The sequence below is a fragment of the Macaca fascicularis genome, chromosome 3 (assembly GCF_037993035.2).
Source record: "Macaca fascicularis isolate 582-1 chromosome 3, T2T-MFA8v1.1".
Classification (NCBI taxonomy): Eukaryota; Metazoa; Chordata; class Mammalia; order Primates; family Cercopithecidae; genus Macaca; species Macaca fascicularis.
The window spans coordinates 141226368-141245583 of NC_088377.1; the positions used below are offsets into that span (position 1 = coordinate 141226368).

Below are 19216 nucleotides of genomic sequence, written 5' to 3' on the forward strand. Positions count from 1 at the left end.
ATGGTCTTGCTCTGTCACCCAGGCTGGAATGCAGCTGCGCAGTCATAGCTCACTACAGCCTCAACCTTCTGGGCTTGGGTGATTCTCCTGACTCAGTCTCTCAAGAAGCGAGGACTATAAGGGATGGGCCACCATGCCTGGCTAATTTTTTTGTTTTTACTTTTTGTAGAGACAAGGTCTCAGTATGTTGCTCAGGCTGGTCTGGAATTCCTAGGCTCAAGTGATCTTCTCACCTCAGCCTCCCCAAATGCTGGGATTACAAAGCATAAGCCACCAATGCCCAGACTATGTTTTTGTTAACTCATTTTCAAGTAGTGTGCACAGGAGAGAGTAGTGGACAAGAGACTGAGGGGGTCTGGAAGTTCCCACATATAGTGAGAAAGAGAACTTCAATCTGTCATTCCCAAGTAGCACCCCTTAATTACTGAAATAGCTCCTTTTGCTGGGCTCCACTCAAAGTAATCTTCTCATAATAGTGACTCCCACTTAAATCTCTGCAGATACTGGTGGTGTCAAAGCAAATATGGTTTAAGAGTTGTGTTCTTCCTATAAGTATTTTTTCTAATTTGTCTTCTAGCCTTTGTGATGCCTGGTTTATGAATTCATTCATTATTAAACAAGATCATATTGAGTGCTGACTGTGTCAGGCTGTGGGAATACATTAGGTAAAAACACATTACTGAATTTACAATGTAACGGCAGAGACAGAAAATAATCAAATATTCACAACATAAACAGAAATAAAATAACCTCAAAATAAAAGGAAAGCTGAAGAAAAAGTAAATTAGGAGTACCTAAAACTGGAGAGCAAGGACCAACTCAGTGAGTCAAGGAATATTTCTTTGTATAGGATATGATACCAGTTGGAGAGATGGGCTACATATTCAATGTGTTTATGTTATATATACATGTATAAACCACGTAATAATACATAAGGTTAATACAAGTGTAAAATGTTAAAAATATAGATTAAGAAATACAGGGTTATAAAGATTGATGTGGGTGATACAATATTATTTCTTAAACACACTAAATCACACAACATATAGTACCTATGCTGATGCTGAACAAATAATATAATTCGCTCTTCAGGAGCCACACCTCATTTACTTATTCATTGTGGCAAAGTGTATGCATTCACCTAGACCTTTCAAAATCTGTCATCTATCTAATCCTTACTTGTGTCCCTAACAGCCAACAGCTGTGTCAAGAAAATGGAACAATCCTGGAAAGTAAAACAAATGCACAACATAGATTTTAAGAGCAATTAATGCCTAATACATATCATATAGGACTTTTTGAGTATGTGTGGTAAATTATAAATTTGTTTTTTTTGTTGTTTTTGGTGTTGTTCTATGGAGATCACCAAACAGAAAGCTCCCTGATTAGGTTTTTATTTTTTATTTTTTTGAGACAGGGCCTCGCTCCATTCACAGGCTGGAGTGCAGTGGTATGTTCATGGCTCACTGCAAACTCAAACTCTTGAATTCAAGCAATCATCCTGTCTCAGCCCCACTGAGTAACTGGGACCAATCAGGTGTGCACCATCATGACTAGATAATTTTTGTATTTTTGTAGAGATGTGGGGGTGGGTCTCGCTAAGTTACCCAGACTGGTCTCAAACACCTGGGCTCAAGAGAGCTGCCCACCTTGGCCTCTCAAAGTGCTGGGATTACAAGCAATGAGCCACCTCACCCAGCTTCCCTGATTAGGTTTTATCACAACTTGTTTTGCAAACTTTCTGGCGCCACCACCTGAAAATTTAGGGCAGATTTTTCTTCTAAAAAACTGAACTTAAGTATCTGGAAACTGTATCAAATACAACAGGGCACACACACAACTGACAATTTTCAAATACAGAGCTATTTTACTTACTGAAAAAACATCTTGGAGTCATTCTGCACTCTTTCAAAAAAATCCCTAAAGTACCTGTCATTGAACAAGTAACTCTTCTCAGGCACTGCTAGCATAATGAAAAGAACTCAAATCAGTTACACTCTCAAGATAGCTCCAAGTAAACTTATACACCCCAATTCAGAGTGGTTTCTGGAAACTTCCAATTACTTTCTTGAAAATATATTGGAAAAGGTACCATTTTGCATGTTTCAATTAGAGTTACATAGCATGAGTCTCTTGAGACACTATTGAACACACAGGAAATAACACTGCTATCTACACACACACAACACACATAAGACAGATAAAATTTTAAAATATTGTCATCTTGAATATCCTAAGTTGTACAAGAATGTGTCAGCCAATTCTGCAATAAAATTGACTTGGAAGTATATTTGACTTGCAAGTAATTATTCATGATAGTTTAGTTCTGAAGTTATGATTACTTACTATGCTGCAGAATCATTAAGCTGGTACTCTCGGGATCTGTTGAAACAGGCTTGTACACCACTATCTTTCCACAATCTCTTTATAACTCCAGCAAGTTCTGCAGTCATAAAGCCTTCTTCAGCAGCTCCAGCTAGCACAAAGAGTTGGCGTGCATCATCCTGAACATTCAAAGGACATTTTTTTTAAGTAAATAGGGATATGTTTGAGATAAAAAGTACAAAGGAGACAATTATAGAGTTAAAAAAAATGGCAATAGTGAATTTCCTCTGTTTTTATTAATGTGTCATTACTTTTCTTTCTCTAAGGCACCACTTAAAAACTGGGTTGACCAAAAGACAATAATCATACATCATACGTCTATGTTCTGTGGTGTCAGTAGTATCTGTCAAGGCACTAGGAAGCTGGAAGAATAACTAAGGTTCCAGCTCATAAAGGGGACATTAACCAATTATGCACTCACAGTTTTTTTGTGTATTGAAGATGGTCATTTTTGAGAAAACAGAAGAAGAACCTATGTCTTCTTCCTCTCTCCTCAAAATGTTTTCTAAACTAAGAAACACAACTTTTAAAAATTAGAGATAGAATTGAACTAAGTGTTAGCTTTCTGATATACCTTATAGTTGCAAAACAAGTTCAGAGCAGGGAGAAATCAATGTGGAGTGGGCAAGACCAGAAGACTAGTTTCATACAATGGTCTGAGATTTTCAGGAGATTTTAAGTATGGCCACATTAAAATCAATGGGGCAGAAGTTGGGAGCAGGTGTTTTGCTAATCCAGGCATAGAAAACAAAATAAGCACAGCTTTGGAGTAGAAATACTCATGATATATATAGAAGACAGTATGTAAAAATTTCTAAATGAAAAGATACTTTATATAAAGTTAATTAAACTTTGCTTAAAATTTGAGGCTACTCATATTTGGTTATTCTGATCCACAAGTAATCAACCACTCTAAATCAGTGTGGGGTCCAAGAGAAATATAACGTGCACCACGAATACAATCTAAATTTTCTAATAGCTACATTTGTAAAAGCTTTTTTTAAAGCTATGTGAAATGATTTTTAACAGTATTACTTAATCTATGTATAAAAATATCAATTCATTTATATGTAATAAATATACAATTATATTTATTATGAAATTTATTATGTATATTTTTTCACACATATTACAAAATCTGGTGTGTATTTTATGCAAACAGCCCATTTCAATTCAGAGTAGATACATTTTAAGGATTCAGTAGCCACATGCGGATAGGAGATACCACACTGGATAACATAACTCCAGTTTTCAAGTAATAACACAATTTTTAAAAAACACAACAATAAACAAACAAAAAACCCAGATGTGAAGTTTCTTTCTTAACCAAGATTCTCCTTAACTTTAAATATGTAGCTTTAAGTTAACTGGGTGGACAATTCCTAATTTCTCTCAAGGGGCATTCTTCCAAAGTATCGTAGCAGATGCTTACAAAGTGATGGCACACATTATTATAAGGGGTATAGAAGAGAAGCAGCATTTGGTGACACAGGCTAGCAGAGTGTACTAGCTGACAATATAAATTCATGCTGTTGCCAATTTGTGAAACATTTTCTTTTCAGCTGGAACCCATCATGAAAAATAATTAAGTCTCTCAGCATGAGAACATATTATTCAAGCATATGCTTCCCTTTTTAGCAAATCACAAGAGAAATGCATGCAAGCAAGCGACACGTGCATAATATCCTTAATAAACCTCACATAACATGGTTTCAAGTCATTCTTAGCACCATTAGCCTAATTCCAGTAAACAATTATTCAATTATCCGATTACCTATACATGAGAAATTTCTGAATCTGACCATTTTTATTTATTAAATTACATCAAACATAACCTATTTTAGTAAAGTACTTTCCGTATAAGTAGGTTTTTAAATGAGCTTTCATTATGACGTCTTCATTCAATTTCAATAGCGTTTTTTGACAAAAAAGGACTAATGCCCTCCAGTATGGGTTACAAGATCACATTCTTCTCAAACTTTCCAGGGACAGGCCTGAAGAAAAGCCTTAAGAAACTTTGGAAGCTGTATTTATAAACTGCATTCTCTCTATAGCATTAAAAAAAAATGTTTCTTTTTCATAATTCCACATATAAGTAAGATGATGTAATATTTTTCGGTGTCTGGCTTATTTCACTAAGCATAATGTCCTTCAGGTCTCAAAAAAAATCCACAGAAACAAAAATAGGTCAAGGTCAAATATACAAAGGTAGAGGACAAACCAGTAGTTATGGCTGTGGGGTGGGGGAGGAGAGGAGGGAGGAGAAAGAGAAAATAGACATATTCAAAGAATACAAAGTAGCAGATACGCAGGATGACCAAGTCTAGAGAAGTGGACACTGAAGTACAATATGAGGACTGTAGCTAATGAAAATGTACCGTATTCGAGATTTTTGTTAAATAGGTTTTAACTGCTCTTGTAGCCAAAAAATTTAAGTATGTGAGATAATGGATATGTTAACTTGCTCCACTAGAGTAACCATTTTACAATCTATATGTATCTCATAACATCAAGTTGTAAAGCTCAGATAATTTTTTCAAGCCTCTTTTCTTTAAAAAAAACCTTTTCTTTAAAAAAACCTTTTCTTTAAAAAAAACTTACTGGGATTATTCACTTCCACATCATTACCAGGACATTCAGGTGTGTCTGTAGATGAGCTTTCAGGTAATAAATCTGAGCAGAAGAACACTGCTGAAATTATTCTACCTAATCTTCTGTATAAAACGAACCCAAGGCACAAAGAGCTTAAGCAACTTACTTAAAGTTCCATGGCTAGTCACCCAATCATACAAAGTAGGGAGTCAACAGTTCATAAGTGGCTGTATCTAAAACAGGATAAATTTTAAAAACACAGAATGATGACAATGATTTTATCTTGCCATGGAATGAGGTCTTTGCAAAATTTATGAGAAGGAAAATTACTTAACATTTATAAATATAAATGTGAGGGTACCAAAACAGTGTGATGCGGAGTAGAAAAAGAATAGAGATTACTTAAGAGAAGACTGGAGTTTGGTAAGGAGGGTTACAGGTTAATAAAGCAGTTTACAGGAAGTCTTTGTGGTGGTGAAGAGAAAGAAACATTATTTGACAGGCAATTATTTGACAGAAAAATTCCTCTGATGTAGCAAAGCTAAAATATTTTCAAATTACTAAAAGCTAAATAAAAATAAGATGATTTAGAGAAGGTAAATTCCAGTTCATAAAACCGTGTGCTCTGAGAACTCAGAAAGGAGCTATGAAGCACTATTTTGTCGAGAGACAAATAATAAGTCCTCATTCCAAGCAGTGATCAGGGAATATCTAGCATGCTGTACTTATTCAGTGATTACATGTTTTATTTAAAGCTATCACCCACTTTATGAAAATTCATAAGAGTCTGCCTAGGATAGGAGGAGAAGACTTTGAGGGAGCATGATGGCTGTAGTCTGACATAATTACAAGGTAACAAAGAACAGAGTTCATGTTTAGGCACAGAGCAGAAAAAGGAGCATTCTTAGAGCAAAAGATATCAGAGTTCATCTCAATTACAGGATTTTTTTTTTTTTTAATAAAGCCACCTGAAAAACAAAAAAGGGAAGGGGAATGAGAGACTGAGGTTTTAAAGCAAAGTGGTATGACTATTCATTGTAATACAGCAGGTAGAATTTATGCATAAGATTAAGAGTTTACATTTAAAAAGATCAGCAAACCCTTCTAAAACAGAAGCTAAATAATATGGTAATGGAGTGTTATTGAGAGTTTCTAGCACGAAGGGGTGTTGAATTTTACTGAAGGCCTTTCCTTCATCTATTGAGATAATCATGTGGTTTTTGTCTTTGGTTCTGTTAATGTGATGGATTACACTGATGTGCGTATGTTGAACCAGCCTTGCATCCCAGGGATGAAACTGACTTGATCAGATGTTAAAGAGTTGCTTTAAGGAATACATACATGTAAAATACATTTTTTTCTAAAAGCACAAATATAATCAAAGTAAAACTGACTTGAGGAAATGAAATGGGAAGTCATTTTTCTTTTTTCCCCATAAATTTATCTCTGACATATAGTTAAAATTAACTTAAAAGGAGGAAAAAGCCTAAAATAAAGTTAATTTTAACTATATGTCAGAGATAAATTTTTAACTAAATTGCAGTGAATTTAGCATGAATTAGGAGTTTCATTAAGTCAACAAGGGAAATTATCAATAAATATATAAATATACATATTTACAAATCTTATACATGTGTATTTTTTCAAATTGGTAAAATGAAGAAATACTGACATTTAAGCGTTCTTTGTACTGACAAGAGAACTTGTCAAGAGATACAGAAATGTGAGATAAGTGAAATGAGAAGAGAAATATACTATATTAGAAGTACACATTCATTTCAAATGGTAGCTAGTAACATTTTGCCACATATATATCAACATTTTTCAGAATCAAAACAAAAACCGTAAGTTTCTTCATCTTAGTTCTCAAACATAAACCAGAATACTACTAAAAATGATACAAACATTCATGAGGAAAAAACAAGTAAAAGTAATAAGGAGCATTTTGAAAAAGACTAGGAGCACAGGGATGTTTTTATCAGATATTGAAAGCCTACAATATGTAGAAACAGTCTACTATGAAGGCAGATCCATAGGGGGAAAAAATCCCAAATCTGAACTTATTATACGATAAATGTGGCAAGATAAATCAGTCAGAAAAGATATGATTAATCCAGTCACACTGGTGATAATTAGATAGCCACCTGAAGAGAAATAAAATAATGTACATCCTTCATGCATACTCCATGCTTCAGACAGATTAAAAAATAAACACAGAAACAAATGGTAAAATTCACTCCCTTGAAACTCCTCTTGCTTTTAAAAGAGCATCAATATTTGCTAAATCTTTTGTTGGGAGAGGATGTTCTACATTTAAACACAATGGAAGAAATAACAGGTGAAGATTTAAACACTTTTTAAAATATAGTATTACCATAACATTAATGGCAGTTAAGTAAAATGTGACTTACTAAACATTTGTATTAGTGGACAAAGAGTTAATACGTATGTACATATAAACAAGCAAATAGATCATCAAAACACGAAGATTCCAAGTGGTAAATGAATAAAGTGTCACAAACCACATAGAAAAATAAAAATATAATCAATTGACACGGAAAACTGGTCAGCTACATTAAAAATGGAAAATTCAAAGTAAGCTGATACATGATTTACTAACAACAAATTAGCAAAGATTTTTTAAATACGAGACTCCTAAATTTTGGCTGTCCAGAGTGCTAAGAAAACGCATTCCAAAAACTGCTGCAAGGAAAGCAAACTGATAGAACCTTTCTAAAAAACAATCTAGCAAATCTGGCAGACAGACATAGACAAACTAACTAATGAAAGTAAATAACAAAGTTATTGGAACAGAAAAATGGCCATTATGCAGAAACATACATGAAGCTTGGGGGGAAAAACTTATGTAAGTCAATTCAAGGTGAGGATTCCTACTCCTCATAGCCTGAAGTATTCTAAATAAGTGCTTCTCAAGCTGTCTGTGATGAAGAACCAGTGTTGTGTTTTATTTCATTTGCATTTGTTTCCAATCTATTCCAGAATAATAATAGAAAAAATTAAATGACATACAAAATATGAATTAATGTTTTAAAAACTCTCAGAGTGAACATATAAATTACTCTGTCAATTGCTATAAACCCAATGCTTACGTTTAATTTCTATATCCACTTTGTGCACACTCTTGCGGACAGGCACTGGCCCATGAATCACATTGTGAACAGCACTCCTGTAAGTGCCCAGTGCCTGAACAGGCGAATAGGCCCCTCTGTAAAGCTTCTAAAATTTTACTTCATTAGAAACATAATCACCTAAATTATCAATATATTATCACTCACAGATGGACCATCCTCATTCTGCGAAAGTTCTGAAATGACATTAGGCATAAAATGTGATTGCTCCATGCCAGCCTTGAAAACAATTTTGTTTCTTCTCATTTTCTTCTCATTTTAAATAATCAGTGTATAATCTGTTTTGGAAATCTGGTAACTGCCAAATACGAAGCAAACCACAGAAAATTACTCACCACTTATTAAGATTTTACATCTTCTTACTCAATTCTTACCAAATCAACCTATATACTAAGATGTAATCCCAACGAAGTCAACAAGCTGTTTTGGTTTGTTGTGTTTCAACAGGGTTGTGGGGGATTAAGTTGGCTCTCAAGTTCATCTGGGAGAGAAATTATGATGGCATTGTTATCTGGCAAAAGAACAATGGAATGAAATGGGGGGCACTTACTCTACCTACCAGGTGCCATGAAACGACAGAAATTAAAATGGCGTGACTCTCACAAGAGTAACAGTAATGTAATAATAATTACTTAAAAAAAAAGAAAAAAGGCTGGGCATGGTGGCTCACGCCTGTAATCCCAGCACTTTGGGAGGCTGAGGCAGGTGGATCACCTGAGGTCAGGAGATCAAGACCAGCCTGGCTAACATGATGAAACCCCATCTCTACTAAAAATACAAAAAAATCAGCTGGGTGTGGTGGTGGATGCCTGTAATCCCAGCTACTCAAGAGGCTGAGGCAAGAGAATCACTGAACCAGGAAGGCGCAGGTTGCAGTGAGCCGAGATCGTGCCACTGCACTCAAGCCTGGCAAGAAGAGGGAAATTCTGTTTCAAAAAACAAACAGAAAAAAAGCAAAAGACAACAATAGCAGTAACAGACATTTATTGAGCATGTATTAGACGAAGGCATGTGGGGAGTGCTTAATATTCATAATGTCATTATTCCTCACAACCCTACAACACAGATGTTATCATTATTTCCCTTGTATTATAAGGAAACAAGCTTAGGGAGGTTGAATAGCTTAATACGTGACAGATGTGGGGAAAAGGAATACATCAATAAAAGAAAAACTGGAGTCCAGAAACACACTCAATTTAATGCTAAGGGTAGCAATTTCAAGTCGCTGAGGAATAGACAGAATAGACTTGATTATTTAATATTTAATAAATGACTGTTAGGCAAAAGATATGATAAAATACACTTAGATCCTAACTAGCAACAAACACAACATTTAAAGCTGTGTGAAGCGATAACGAGATAAATATAAAAAATAAAACTACATTCTAAAAAATAAGAGAATTTAAAAAATTATAAGATGAAGAATGCCATTCTAATAAGAAACAAAACACAGAAGTGAGAATCGACTGTAAAAATCTTAACGGTTTTGTAATGTACTATTTCAAAAACTAAAAGAAATATGCTAGGCAAAAGTGTTTGCAATATGCAAGGAAGGGTTAATATCCTTAATACTTAAACAGAATCAATGTGAAACGATAAGTAATTGAACAGAAATGAGTAAAAACTAAGGATTTTACAGAAGAAATACAAACGAAAAAATGTTTTAAAATAATCCTCAAATTCATTAAAAATCAGAAAAAAACTAGAAAAAGACAATAATTCACATTTATCAGATGTTAAAAATTGAAACGCTGATAACATCTAAGTTGGTGAGACTACGGTAAAACAGACACTGATGAATGGTTACTAAAACAGATTATTTATGTTGCTTTTCTTCGGAAAGCAAACCTGTGGTACCTATCAAAATTCAGTATCTGGTTATCCTTCAACTCAGGGTTAATACTTCCAGAAACAGAAATACATTCAGACTTCTTTTGAATATATTGTTTGTGGCTGGGTGCGGTGACTCACGCCTGTAATCCCAGTACTTGGGGAGGCCGAGGTGGGCGGACAACTTGAGGCCAGGAGCTCAAGACCAGCCTGGCCAACACAGTGAAACCCTACCTTTATGAAAATACAAAAATTAGCCAGGTGTGGTGGCACACATCCATGGTCCCAGCTACTTGGGAGGCCAAGGCATGAGAACTGCTTGAACTCGGGAAGTGGAGGTTGCAGTGAGCTGAGATTGTACCACCGTACTACAGCCTGGGCTACACAGCGAGACTCTGTCTCAAAAAAAAAAAAAAAAAAAAATAATAATAATAATAAATATAATAATAACAATGTACTGTTTCTTATTCCTAGAATGTTTTTTCTATTTTTGTCTAGAAAACTCTTATTCATGTCTTAACACTCAGCTTCAATGCCCCTTCCTCGTGTCCAGGCCACGTTTAATTCATCTTTGTATTCCTCAGCACAACTGCAAAAGTCCAGTAGTTTTGAAAGCTTACGTAAAGACAGGCAGCACAAAACATGGAGTAGATCAATGAGAAGCAATGGGAGGACATGAGGCATTTGTGTGAATGAGTTAATGATGATGGAGAAAGCAAACAGAAGTAACAGTCCGAAGGCAGGAAGAAGACAGTTACTGAAGTATGGCTAGAGAGTCTAAAAAGAGTGGGTCAAACCAACAACAGTGAAACAAAGATGAGCAAAGCAGACCCACATAAGATTCCAAAGCATGAGAAAACTGGTTTAAAAAAAAAAATAGCGCTTGAGAGTAGTTATTTCCAGTCTTGAAACTAAGCCCAAGTTATGTTTAAAAAAAGAAACAGAAAACGACAACATTCCTTGAGAGAAAAACTTGAAAATAAAAAGAACTCATGAAAAGCTGTTTGTATTGACCCTTCATGATCTCCTAAAATGGAGGCTACAATGCTTTTTTCTTTCATAAGCACATACAAGATCCAAATGCAGAATGTCGTATATGTGAATTTGGTAACAGGTTTAAATTAAAAGTTTATAATTGGAATTGGTGTAAGGTATTAATTCTTTTTTCTTAATCGAAGCATGGTTCTCTACTGTAGAGTCTTTTAAACAAAGATTAAAACGGCTTAGTTTAATTAGTATTTCCAAGTAGATTTCAACATTATTTTCAATAATAATGTTCTTTTAAAATGTCTTTTCTGAAATAAGATTTGATCTTCTCCAGAATATTTATTGCTTGGAATCACTCTAATTTATGAATTTATCATTTATTCATTCAACAAATGCTTTTGAGTCAAAAAGTTTGCTGAATAAATGATAAATGTATAAATTATTTAAAATGATATTGAAATCTTGAAATTTTTAATTTATGATACTAACCTTTTTAAAAAAGTTTGAAAAACAGTAAATTAATACGGCTCAGTAACTTGTAAGAGAATTTTTAAAGTAACATTTTAAAAACTAGATTTTACAGAGTTTTCCAGTGTGCATTCCCTAATGTTGCTTTCATTTTTCTTCCCTATTAAGCATGAATTGAGCCTACATGTTTAAAAAATAAAATCTAGCCGATACTAAGACAGAAAGAAAAACGTACAGTCTCTACACACAAAATCTTCATAGTATTAGTAGGGAGACAGCATGTATACTGAACACACAGAAATATAAAGGAACCATAAAAATAAATATTAGTAAAAACAATACAATAATATACAGAAGATGAGAGAAGAAAAGAAAAAAAAAAAAGGTGCTTTATGGATTGGATCTGGGCTGCTTCCAATCCAACTGAAACAAGTTACTGGGGCAAATGAGGAGGCATAGGCATAGTACCTTGGTTACCACAAGCTGTATGGCAATCTCTGTACCATGTAATTTCCTGGGTGCTAGTTTCTTTCTTGGCAAAATAAAGAATTGGAACTAGCTCGTCTCCAAAAATCTTTTAGCTCTCAAATTTTGATACATGGTTTTTAATAGCCGATATTTTCCTATTCCAAAGATAAGCAAACTTTTATACTGTTTTCACTATTTGAGATTAGACTGCTTTTCAGTCTAGGCAAGAATACAAATAACTATATCACTTCATTATTCCAAATTACAGAAACAGATTCTGAAGAGGGCCAGGGTAAGCAGTTTACTCAGTACTAAACATCATTATGGTATTACAGGGGTACCCAATATAGCATGCTATACAGAAAGCACCGTGATGATTATTCAGTTGTCCAAATCATCTAATGGAAAAGGAAAGCATAAAGGAGACATTACACAATCCTATATATTTTTATTTCACTCACTTCTAACGCTCCTGACTCTTTTCACTCACTTCTAATCTTTTGATTCCTTTTATAAAATGGTCCTGATAGTTGACAAGCCTGTGTAATAACATGGTATGGTATTAGCACACAAGTTATTCTTTTTACTCGTCAGGTCGGCTCCAACAAATTTATAACTTACCGCCCGGGCTGAGTCACCAAAGTCTATCTTCAACCTCCCCATGGCCCTAATGATAGCAATAATCGACTGGATGGTGTTACTGTAGACGACTGCTTTGTACTGTTTACACTCCTCTTCTGAATAACCAGCTTCATGGATAATTCTTATGAGACAAAAGGGGGAAAAAAACCAAAACATTTACTTCCTTTGGTAGAAGGGTACACTTACTTAAACATAAACAGCAAATTTAATGTTTAAATCTACTTACTTCATCTGCTTCACAATTGTACTTTTACCAGATTCACCAGCACCTAAAAAAAACCATAAATAAAAGGTTTCTAACTTCATCATAATCACTTTATAATCACTTTATGTTGGGAGTTGAGTAAGTATATTCAACTCCCAACACACACACACCCAGTCTTCTCTCTGTGTGTCTACCTCTTAGAGCTGAATTTTGTTTTATACTAAAATGAGATACAAGGCAGCAAATATGTAGGATTAATAAGTATAAAGATCTAACATACAACATGAGAACTGTAGTTGTAGCGTAATAATACTGTATGGTCTCAAGATTTTGCTAAATGAGTAGATGACAGCTGTTCTAGCCACAGGTGACAAACAGGTAACTACATGAAATGATGTGTATGTTCATCTGTCTCAACATAGTAACCATTTTGATACATATATTTTGTAACATCAGGTTGTATGCATTTAATACACAAAATAAAATTTATTTTAAAACAAATAAATAAAATGAGCTTCATCGGTTTCCAAACACACAGAAAAGTTCTGGGAAATAAGTCTGCTCTACCTGTTATTTCATAAAGTCAATAAACTCAAATGAAAAAAACATGCTTCTACTGTTGTTTGTGTGTATTCTGTAAAGCATTAAAAAATTCAGTCTTTTCTAAGTTAAATAAAACCTGTATAAATTAGTTTTATTTAAGACTCTGTTCCCCACTGGAAGATGTTTTAACTGCTTGACCAATTATCTTAATTTTAACCCGTGGCTTTTGTGAAATAGGCAGCAGTGGCACCAAGAAGCCACATGAAAAACTATTCTAAAGTATCAGATGTTCAAACAGCTATGTCTCATGCAGTATGTGTTCAATCACCATTATTAAAAACGTAATACAGAACCAAGATGATCTGCTAGCCCTGAGGATTCAATGTTGTGCTGGACAAAAATAAAATAAAATAAAAAGCGTCTTTTCATCTTCAGTGTCATGCAAGTCGTAAGGCCAGAAGCCATTCTCAAAACTCTCCCTCACACTCTATATATGCAGGGCCTCCTCAAGATTTGAGTTCCTAGGGCTATGCTATCCTAACATGAAAATACTACTAAGGAAATGACAGTTTACAAAATCAGGCCCTTCTTAAATACCCTTTCCACTTTACAACAGCTGCTATCTTTATACCAAATTAGATCAATTATTTGTCAGGCTCCCCTCCCTTGATTGCTGGGTATTGAGAACATCCGAGCCAAGGACACAAGACATGGAAGATATGACAAGTCTATCATTTGGTTTCACACACTCTTTGGCCAATACTACAATATCCTGGAGGAATTTATGACTGTTTGAGAGACAGGGCCCAGGATTTTCACTACATTTTCATTCCATTTTAGGCTCCATATTCCCATTTTCCCTGGGCCATTCCTACAGTTTTATGTTCAGCATTACTGAACAACTTACAGTTCCAGGAACACCCACTGCTGCTCATGCCACACATCTTCAAACACTGTTTCCCCTGCCAAAATGCAATTTGCTCTGGTCTTGCCACCCTGGTGATTCTTTATTAACCATCGAACTTATCTCCTTTGTCAACCTCTCCTTACCCATTCTGCATGTGATTCCTGCTGCCTCTCACTTTGCACATGTTTGTATTTGAATTTTCAGAAGCTAGCTTGTGCTATACACAAAATCAACCAACCAGAAATGTACTTGAATTTATTTAAGCTATTTATGACTGATACAACTGATGGTCAACTTCTGGGCCTCATCTCTCCCTTTACCTCTTTTCTTCTCCAGATACACACACACACACACACACACACACACAAGCACACACACCCAACTCATCAGAGACATCTGAAAAGAGGTTATAAACAGCCTATTTGAATATCTGAGGATAAAACTCCCTAAATTTTACTTGCTGTTTGATATTTAAGAAATTTTCCCAAAATACCCTCACACTGAATAGAAAAGCAGGCACTGAATAAACAATAAAAGCATTCTTCATTTACAGACAGGCTTTGAATCTTTCAGGGCATCTGCCAATAAAAACAAGTCCAAGATAAACAACCCATTATTTATTAATCAACAACAGTGTGCTTGGCTCTATGAAAAGCACAATGGCAGGCATTCTGGCTCACACATTTCTCTAATCCTGGGGGTCCACACAAGTAATACAACCTAGGCAGTTTCCAGTGGGGCTGTCTTTAAGAAACCAGTCTGGGTTTCTAGAGTACTGTGAGTGAGTCAGCGGCTGCCATGCTGTGATGATGGGACACTCTAGATTCCAGGATTCATACACAGGGGTGGCGATTCCACAGATATAGCCAACTTTGATGAATAGCCACCTATGGTCTATTTTGTTAGTGAAACAACTCAAAAGCCCAGAGAAAGGTTCAAGTGACATAAGCTCGTTGAGTTTCGAGATCCACGAAAGGAAGAAAATCAGAAATCGTAAAGAATAAGTTTGTTTCCAGTTGAACTGGTCTTGCCACCCTGGTGATTCATTTGAGTTTATGTATGTACAAATGAGAATGTTTAAACCTTAAGAAAAAAACAAATTTTCCTGCTATTAGACATTATATCTACATTCTAATTCACTTTTTATCTCTTCAAATAAATGGGAACATGGAACCCTTAGCTTACTTTGCATTGCACATCCAGTCAATGGCTTGTGGTTCAAAAAATCCTGAAATCTGTTTGACATTAAAGAGTGGGGGGGGGGGGGGGGCGGGCGTGGTGGCTCATGCCTGTAATCCCAGCACTTTGGGAGGCTGAGGTGTGCAGATGACAAGGACAGGAGTTCGAGACCAGCCTGGCCAATATGGTAAAACCCCGTCTCTACTAAAAATACAAAAATTAACTGGGCATGGTAGCAGGTGCCTATAGTCCCAGCTACTCCAGAGGCTGAGGCAGAAGAGTTGCATGAACCCAGGAAGGGGAGCTTGCAGTGAGTTGAGATCATGCCACTGTACTCCAGACTGGGCAACAGTGCGAGACTCCATCTCAAAAAAAAAAAAGAATGGGGATGGGAGTCTTATTAACTGGATTTGTACTTTCTTTACTAGTCACAAAATACTCTTTGTGGAATAGATATCTACAGGCAGAAATTTTGCAAAAATGTTTCAAAGCTTAGTAATTTACATAATTAGTTTTCAACTCTCACTTCCATACAGAGTCTCCTAACAGGAAAAGTACAAATGTCACGTGGTTAGGGTTTCAACATTCTGAACACTGGTATTTTCTCCATATAGTATAGACAAAAGAGTAAACAGTTGTTCTCTACAAATCTCAGGCAGCAGAGTCACTTCTGGGAGGCTGGGGGTGTAACGCTGCACATCGTTGCCTGATGTGCATGCCAAGTCAATGTGCTGAGACCCTGGGCTGCAGTAGAGAAAGAGGTTTAATCGTAGTAGGGCCACCGAACAGACAGAGGAAACCACAAATCCATCTGCCTGAGGAGTTTGGGGCTAGAGTTTTTAAGGGTTTGGGAGTCGGCTGAAGTGTACAGATTGAGTGGTCAATGAAAGCAGGGTAAAGTCATAGGACAGGGAGATGAAGAAACTATTCTTAGGCTGATTCAGTTCTTCTGTGAGGGTCTTTAAACTGGGTGGCCTTTAAACTGGGTGGCCTCAGCTGTTAAATTGGAATTCAGGATCCACTTAAATAATTCTTAAACAAAAGCCTCATGATTCTAATACCAGAGATCCAATTTAAGGCCAGAAATACAATCTATAGGAACAATGGAGATGCAAATGGTCAGTATCCTGTTAAGTGACTTTCAGCTACAAGGAAGTGGGTCCAAGCACAGACTGATTAATGCTTAATTATAACTATATTTCTGTCCAGAATTAGTGTTAGCCCTATGAACATGGCTTCAGCAGGAAGTAATATTGTAAGGAAAAAAATGGGGTTGGGGGGTAAATTTTTTCCAGTAGTACTCAGCCAAGATGCCGTTACTTTTCACTGAAATCCAGGGTGGGATGAAAAGTGCTCCCATCTACCAAGAGCAGCTTCAGAAGAAAAGAGAAATATGTAACATGTGTCAGTCAAGAAAGATCAAAGTGTGTAACCATTTGCAGTCACAAAACCTGGCTGGTCAAGGTGACTAAGTGGCCCACACAGGAACTATCAATAAGGTAATCACTGTGGAGTGAATGAGAGTTTAGAGGGGAGAATGTGACTCCCAGAGGGCTGAGAATGTGCGTGCTATGGTTATTGTAGGCCAGTGGCTATAAAGTCAAAGTTGTGACATTACAGCAGGTAGCTAGTCAGGCATGAGCAGGACAGGAGAGGGCTCCACCCGTCCAGGAATGTCAGGCGACCATCAGATGATGGACAGGATGTTGTCAAATGTTTTTCTAAAACAGTAATTGGTCACAGCCAGTAAAAGGGAAAGGCAGTCTCCATATAGACAGAAAGAAACCTGCAAGTGGCCATCAGCAGCTTCCCAATAAGATCCGGAGAAATGGGTGAGTGAGCTCAAGCATGCACATTAAGAGGCAAAATGGTGGAGTTTAACTGGTATGTGACCTTCCTCTAGGAATGCTAGACTGGTAAGGGAAGAAAGCCTCAAGTAAGCATGGGCACAATTCCCGTAAACACACTGCCAGGCTCCTCTCCCAGGCGCTAGTAGGCCACTGCACATGTGAACAGCCCACCCCAAGGGAAGAATCAGGGGAGACGGGACCCAAGACCCCGGAAGTATGCCAATGGATAAAATCCCAAGTCAAAAGGTCAAACTGCACACTAACCATTCGAGCCACCAGCCTGGCCCTCTTCCAGGTACACATTCCTTCCTTTTGTTCCTGCCCTAAAGCTTTTTAATAAATTTTCACTCCTCTAAAAGTTGTCTCGGCCTCTCCTACCTTGTGCCCCTCGGATGAATTTTCTTCTGAGGAGGCAAGAATTGAGGTTGCTGCAGATGCACTGGATTCGCTACTGGTAACAGGCACACAGAGAAGTCCTCCCCCTCCGCCCACTGGTCTCCTTTAAGGAGGAAGCGGCTAACGAAAAACTGCATCTCTGAGAGCAAATATGGAGTCCAGCAAATAAGACTGCACTGAGGGCAAAGGAGCACCACCATAGTAACAGAGGGGAGAGAACTCACGGGCACTTTGGGGTCTCAAACATACTGCAGCCTACCGGTAGGATCCAGGAAAGGGAAATGCATCAAGTCAAGATGGTGGAGGAAGGGAGAAAAAATAAAAACAAATCAAGATATAAGGTAACTCTTTGCTAGATTCTAATTCCTTTAAGAGAGTTATATAATTTATCGCTATCAATATGATAGCCAAACAGTGTCTGCCTCTGATTTGGTGGGGGGTAGCATAGGAAATTTTAGTTTTATCTGCTGATAAAGTTTAAAACAAAACAAAAAAACACTTCTGACCTCAGAAAACAAGTATTTTTATTTTTCTTTCAAAGAAAAAATCCTTTGGTCTACTTTCTGCTTAGGGTCACATTTATATCATTTATTTCCTGGCTTCAAGGATGGAGGGTGTTCAACATCACAGGCTGTTCAGCTACAACATAGGGATTTAGCCAAGTTATCTTACACTGAAGTCCTCATACCACTACACTCCTTTTAAGAAATCCTAATTTTTATGTTGAATTTACTGATTTAAAATGTTAACATCGAATAAAACTAAACTATAATTTAGTTGAAAATGAAATAAAACTAAATTACAAATGCATTTAAAATCCCTTCTCTTTATTATAATGCTACTGTAAGATTAACAAGATCAAGGTCCTTATGTTTAAGATAGAAGCAGATAAAGTAGGGGTGCAAGGGCAAATACAAATCAAAAATAAAACGTTCAATCCTCCCTGTTGAAAGGAAAAACATTTCCCTCCCTTTTTCTTAGAGCATTTACTTCAGAAAAATTATAATTGGAAATACTTTTCTCTCTCTTTGAAATGTATATAATATATTCTTTTGAAAACTAAATAGGCCTTTTGCCAGCTTTATGATTCAGGAATGTGTTTCTCAAGGACCTGGGAGCCATCTCTTTGAAATGCAAATATCAAGGGAGATAGCATCCCTACCTCCCAGTTTCTGTGGCAGGGTAGGAACTTGACTTCATGGGCACCTTGCTCCAAGATGCAAAATTACCTTCTGTCCTAAAGATAGAAGTTTCTTTTTCTCCTATGAATAAGGCCAATTAGCTAACATGATGGTCATCCCAATGACCACAGTAAAGGTACGGTAAGTTATGTGTGACAAAGGTGCTTTGAAGTCCTCTTACTTGAGGACTTACTGTTTATCATGTGAACATGCATGTAATGGGTTGAATAGGCTGCAATGTATAAGAGGGTGAGGGTCTTTTGTCTTTCCAATCTCTTAGCAGATGTACATCACAATATGGTTTATAACACATATTTAATAATGAAAATATTTTCTCTCTCTGCTATTTTTGTAAAGAGGATTTCTGGGTTGGGAGAAGGTTTTGTTTTTAATTATCATTCTCCAACAGAGGTAATTATCTAAAATATTTTCCA

At 36.3% G+C, this 19216-nt stretch overlaps 1 protein-coding gene across 2 annotated transcripts in view; it reads right to left on the bottom strand.

Moving 5' to 3' along the window:
* The window catches only part of GNAI1 (G protein subunit alpha i1), an 81725-nt gene that overhangs the window by 15602 nt on the left and 46907 nt on the right, over positions 1-19216 (bottom strand). For both annotated transcript variants that reach the window (XM_005550380.4, XM_005550382.5), the window contains exons 2-4: positions 12748-12790; positions 12501-12642; positions 2347-2504 (exon numbers count right to left, since the gene is read on the bottom strand). In XM_005550380.4, coding sequence (XP_005550437.1) covers positions 2347-2504; positions 12501-12642; positions 12748-12790 — 343 coding nt within the window. The remainder of the gene's footprint in view (positions 1-2346; positions 2505-12500; positions 12643-12747; positions 12791-19216) is intronic.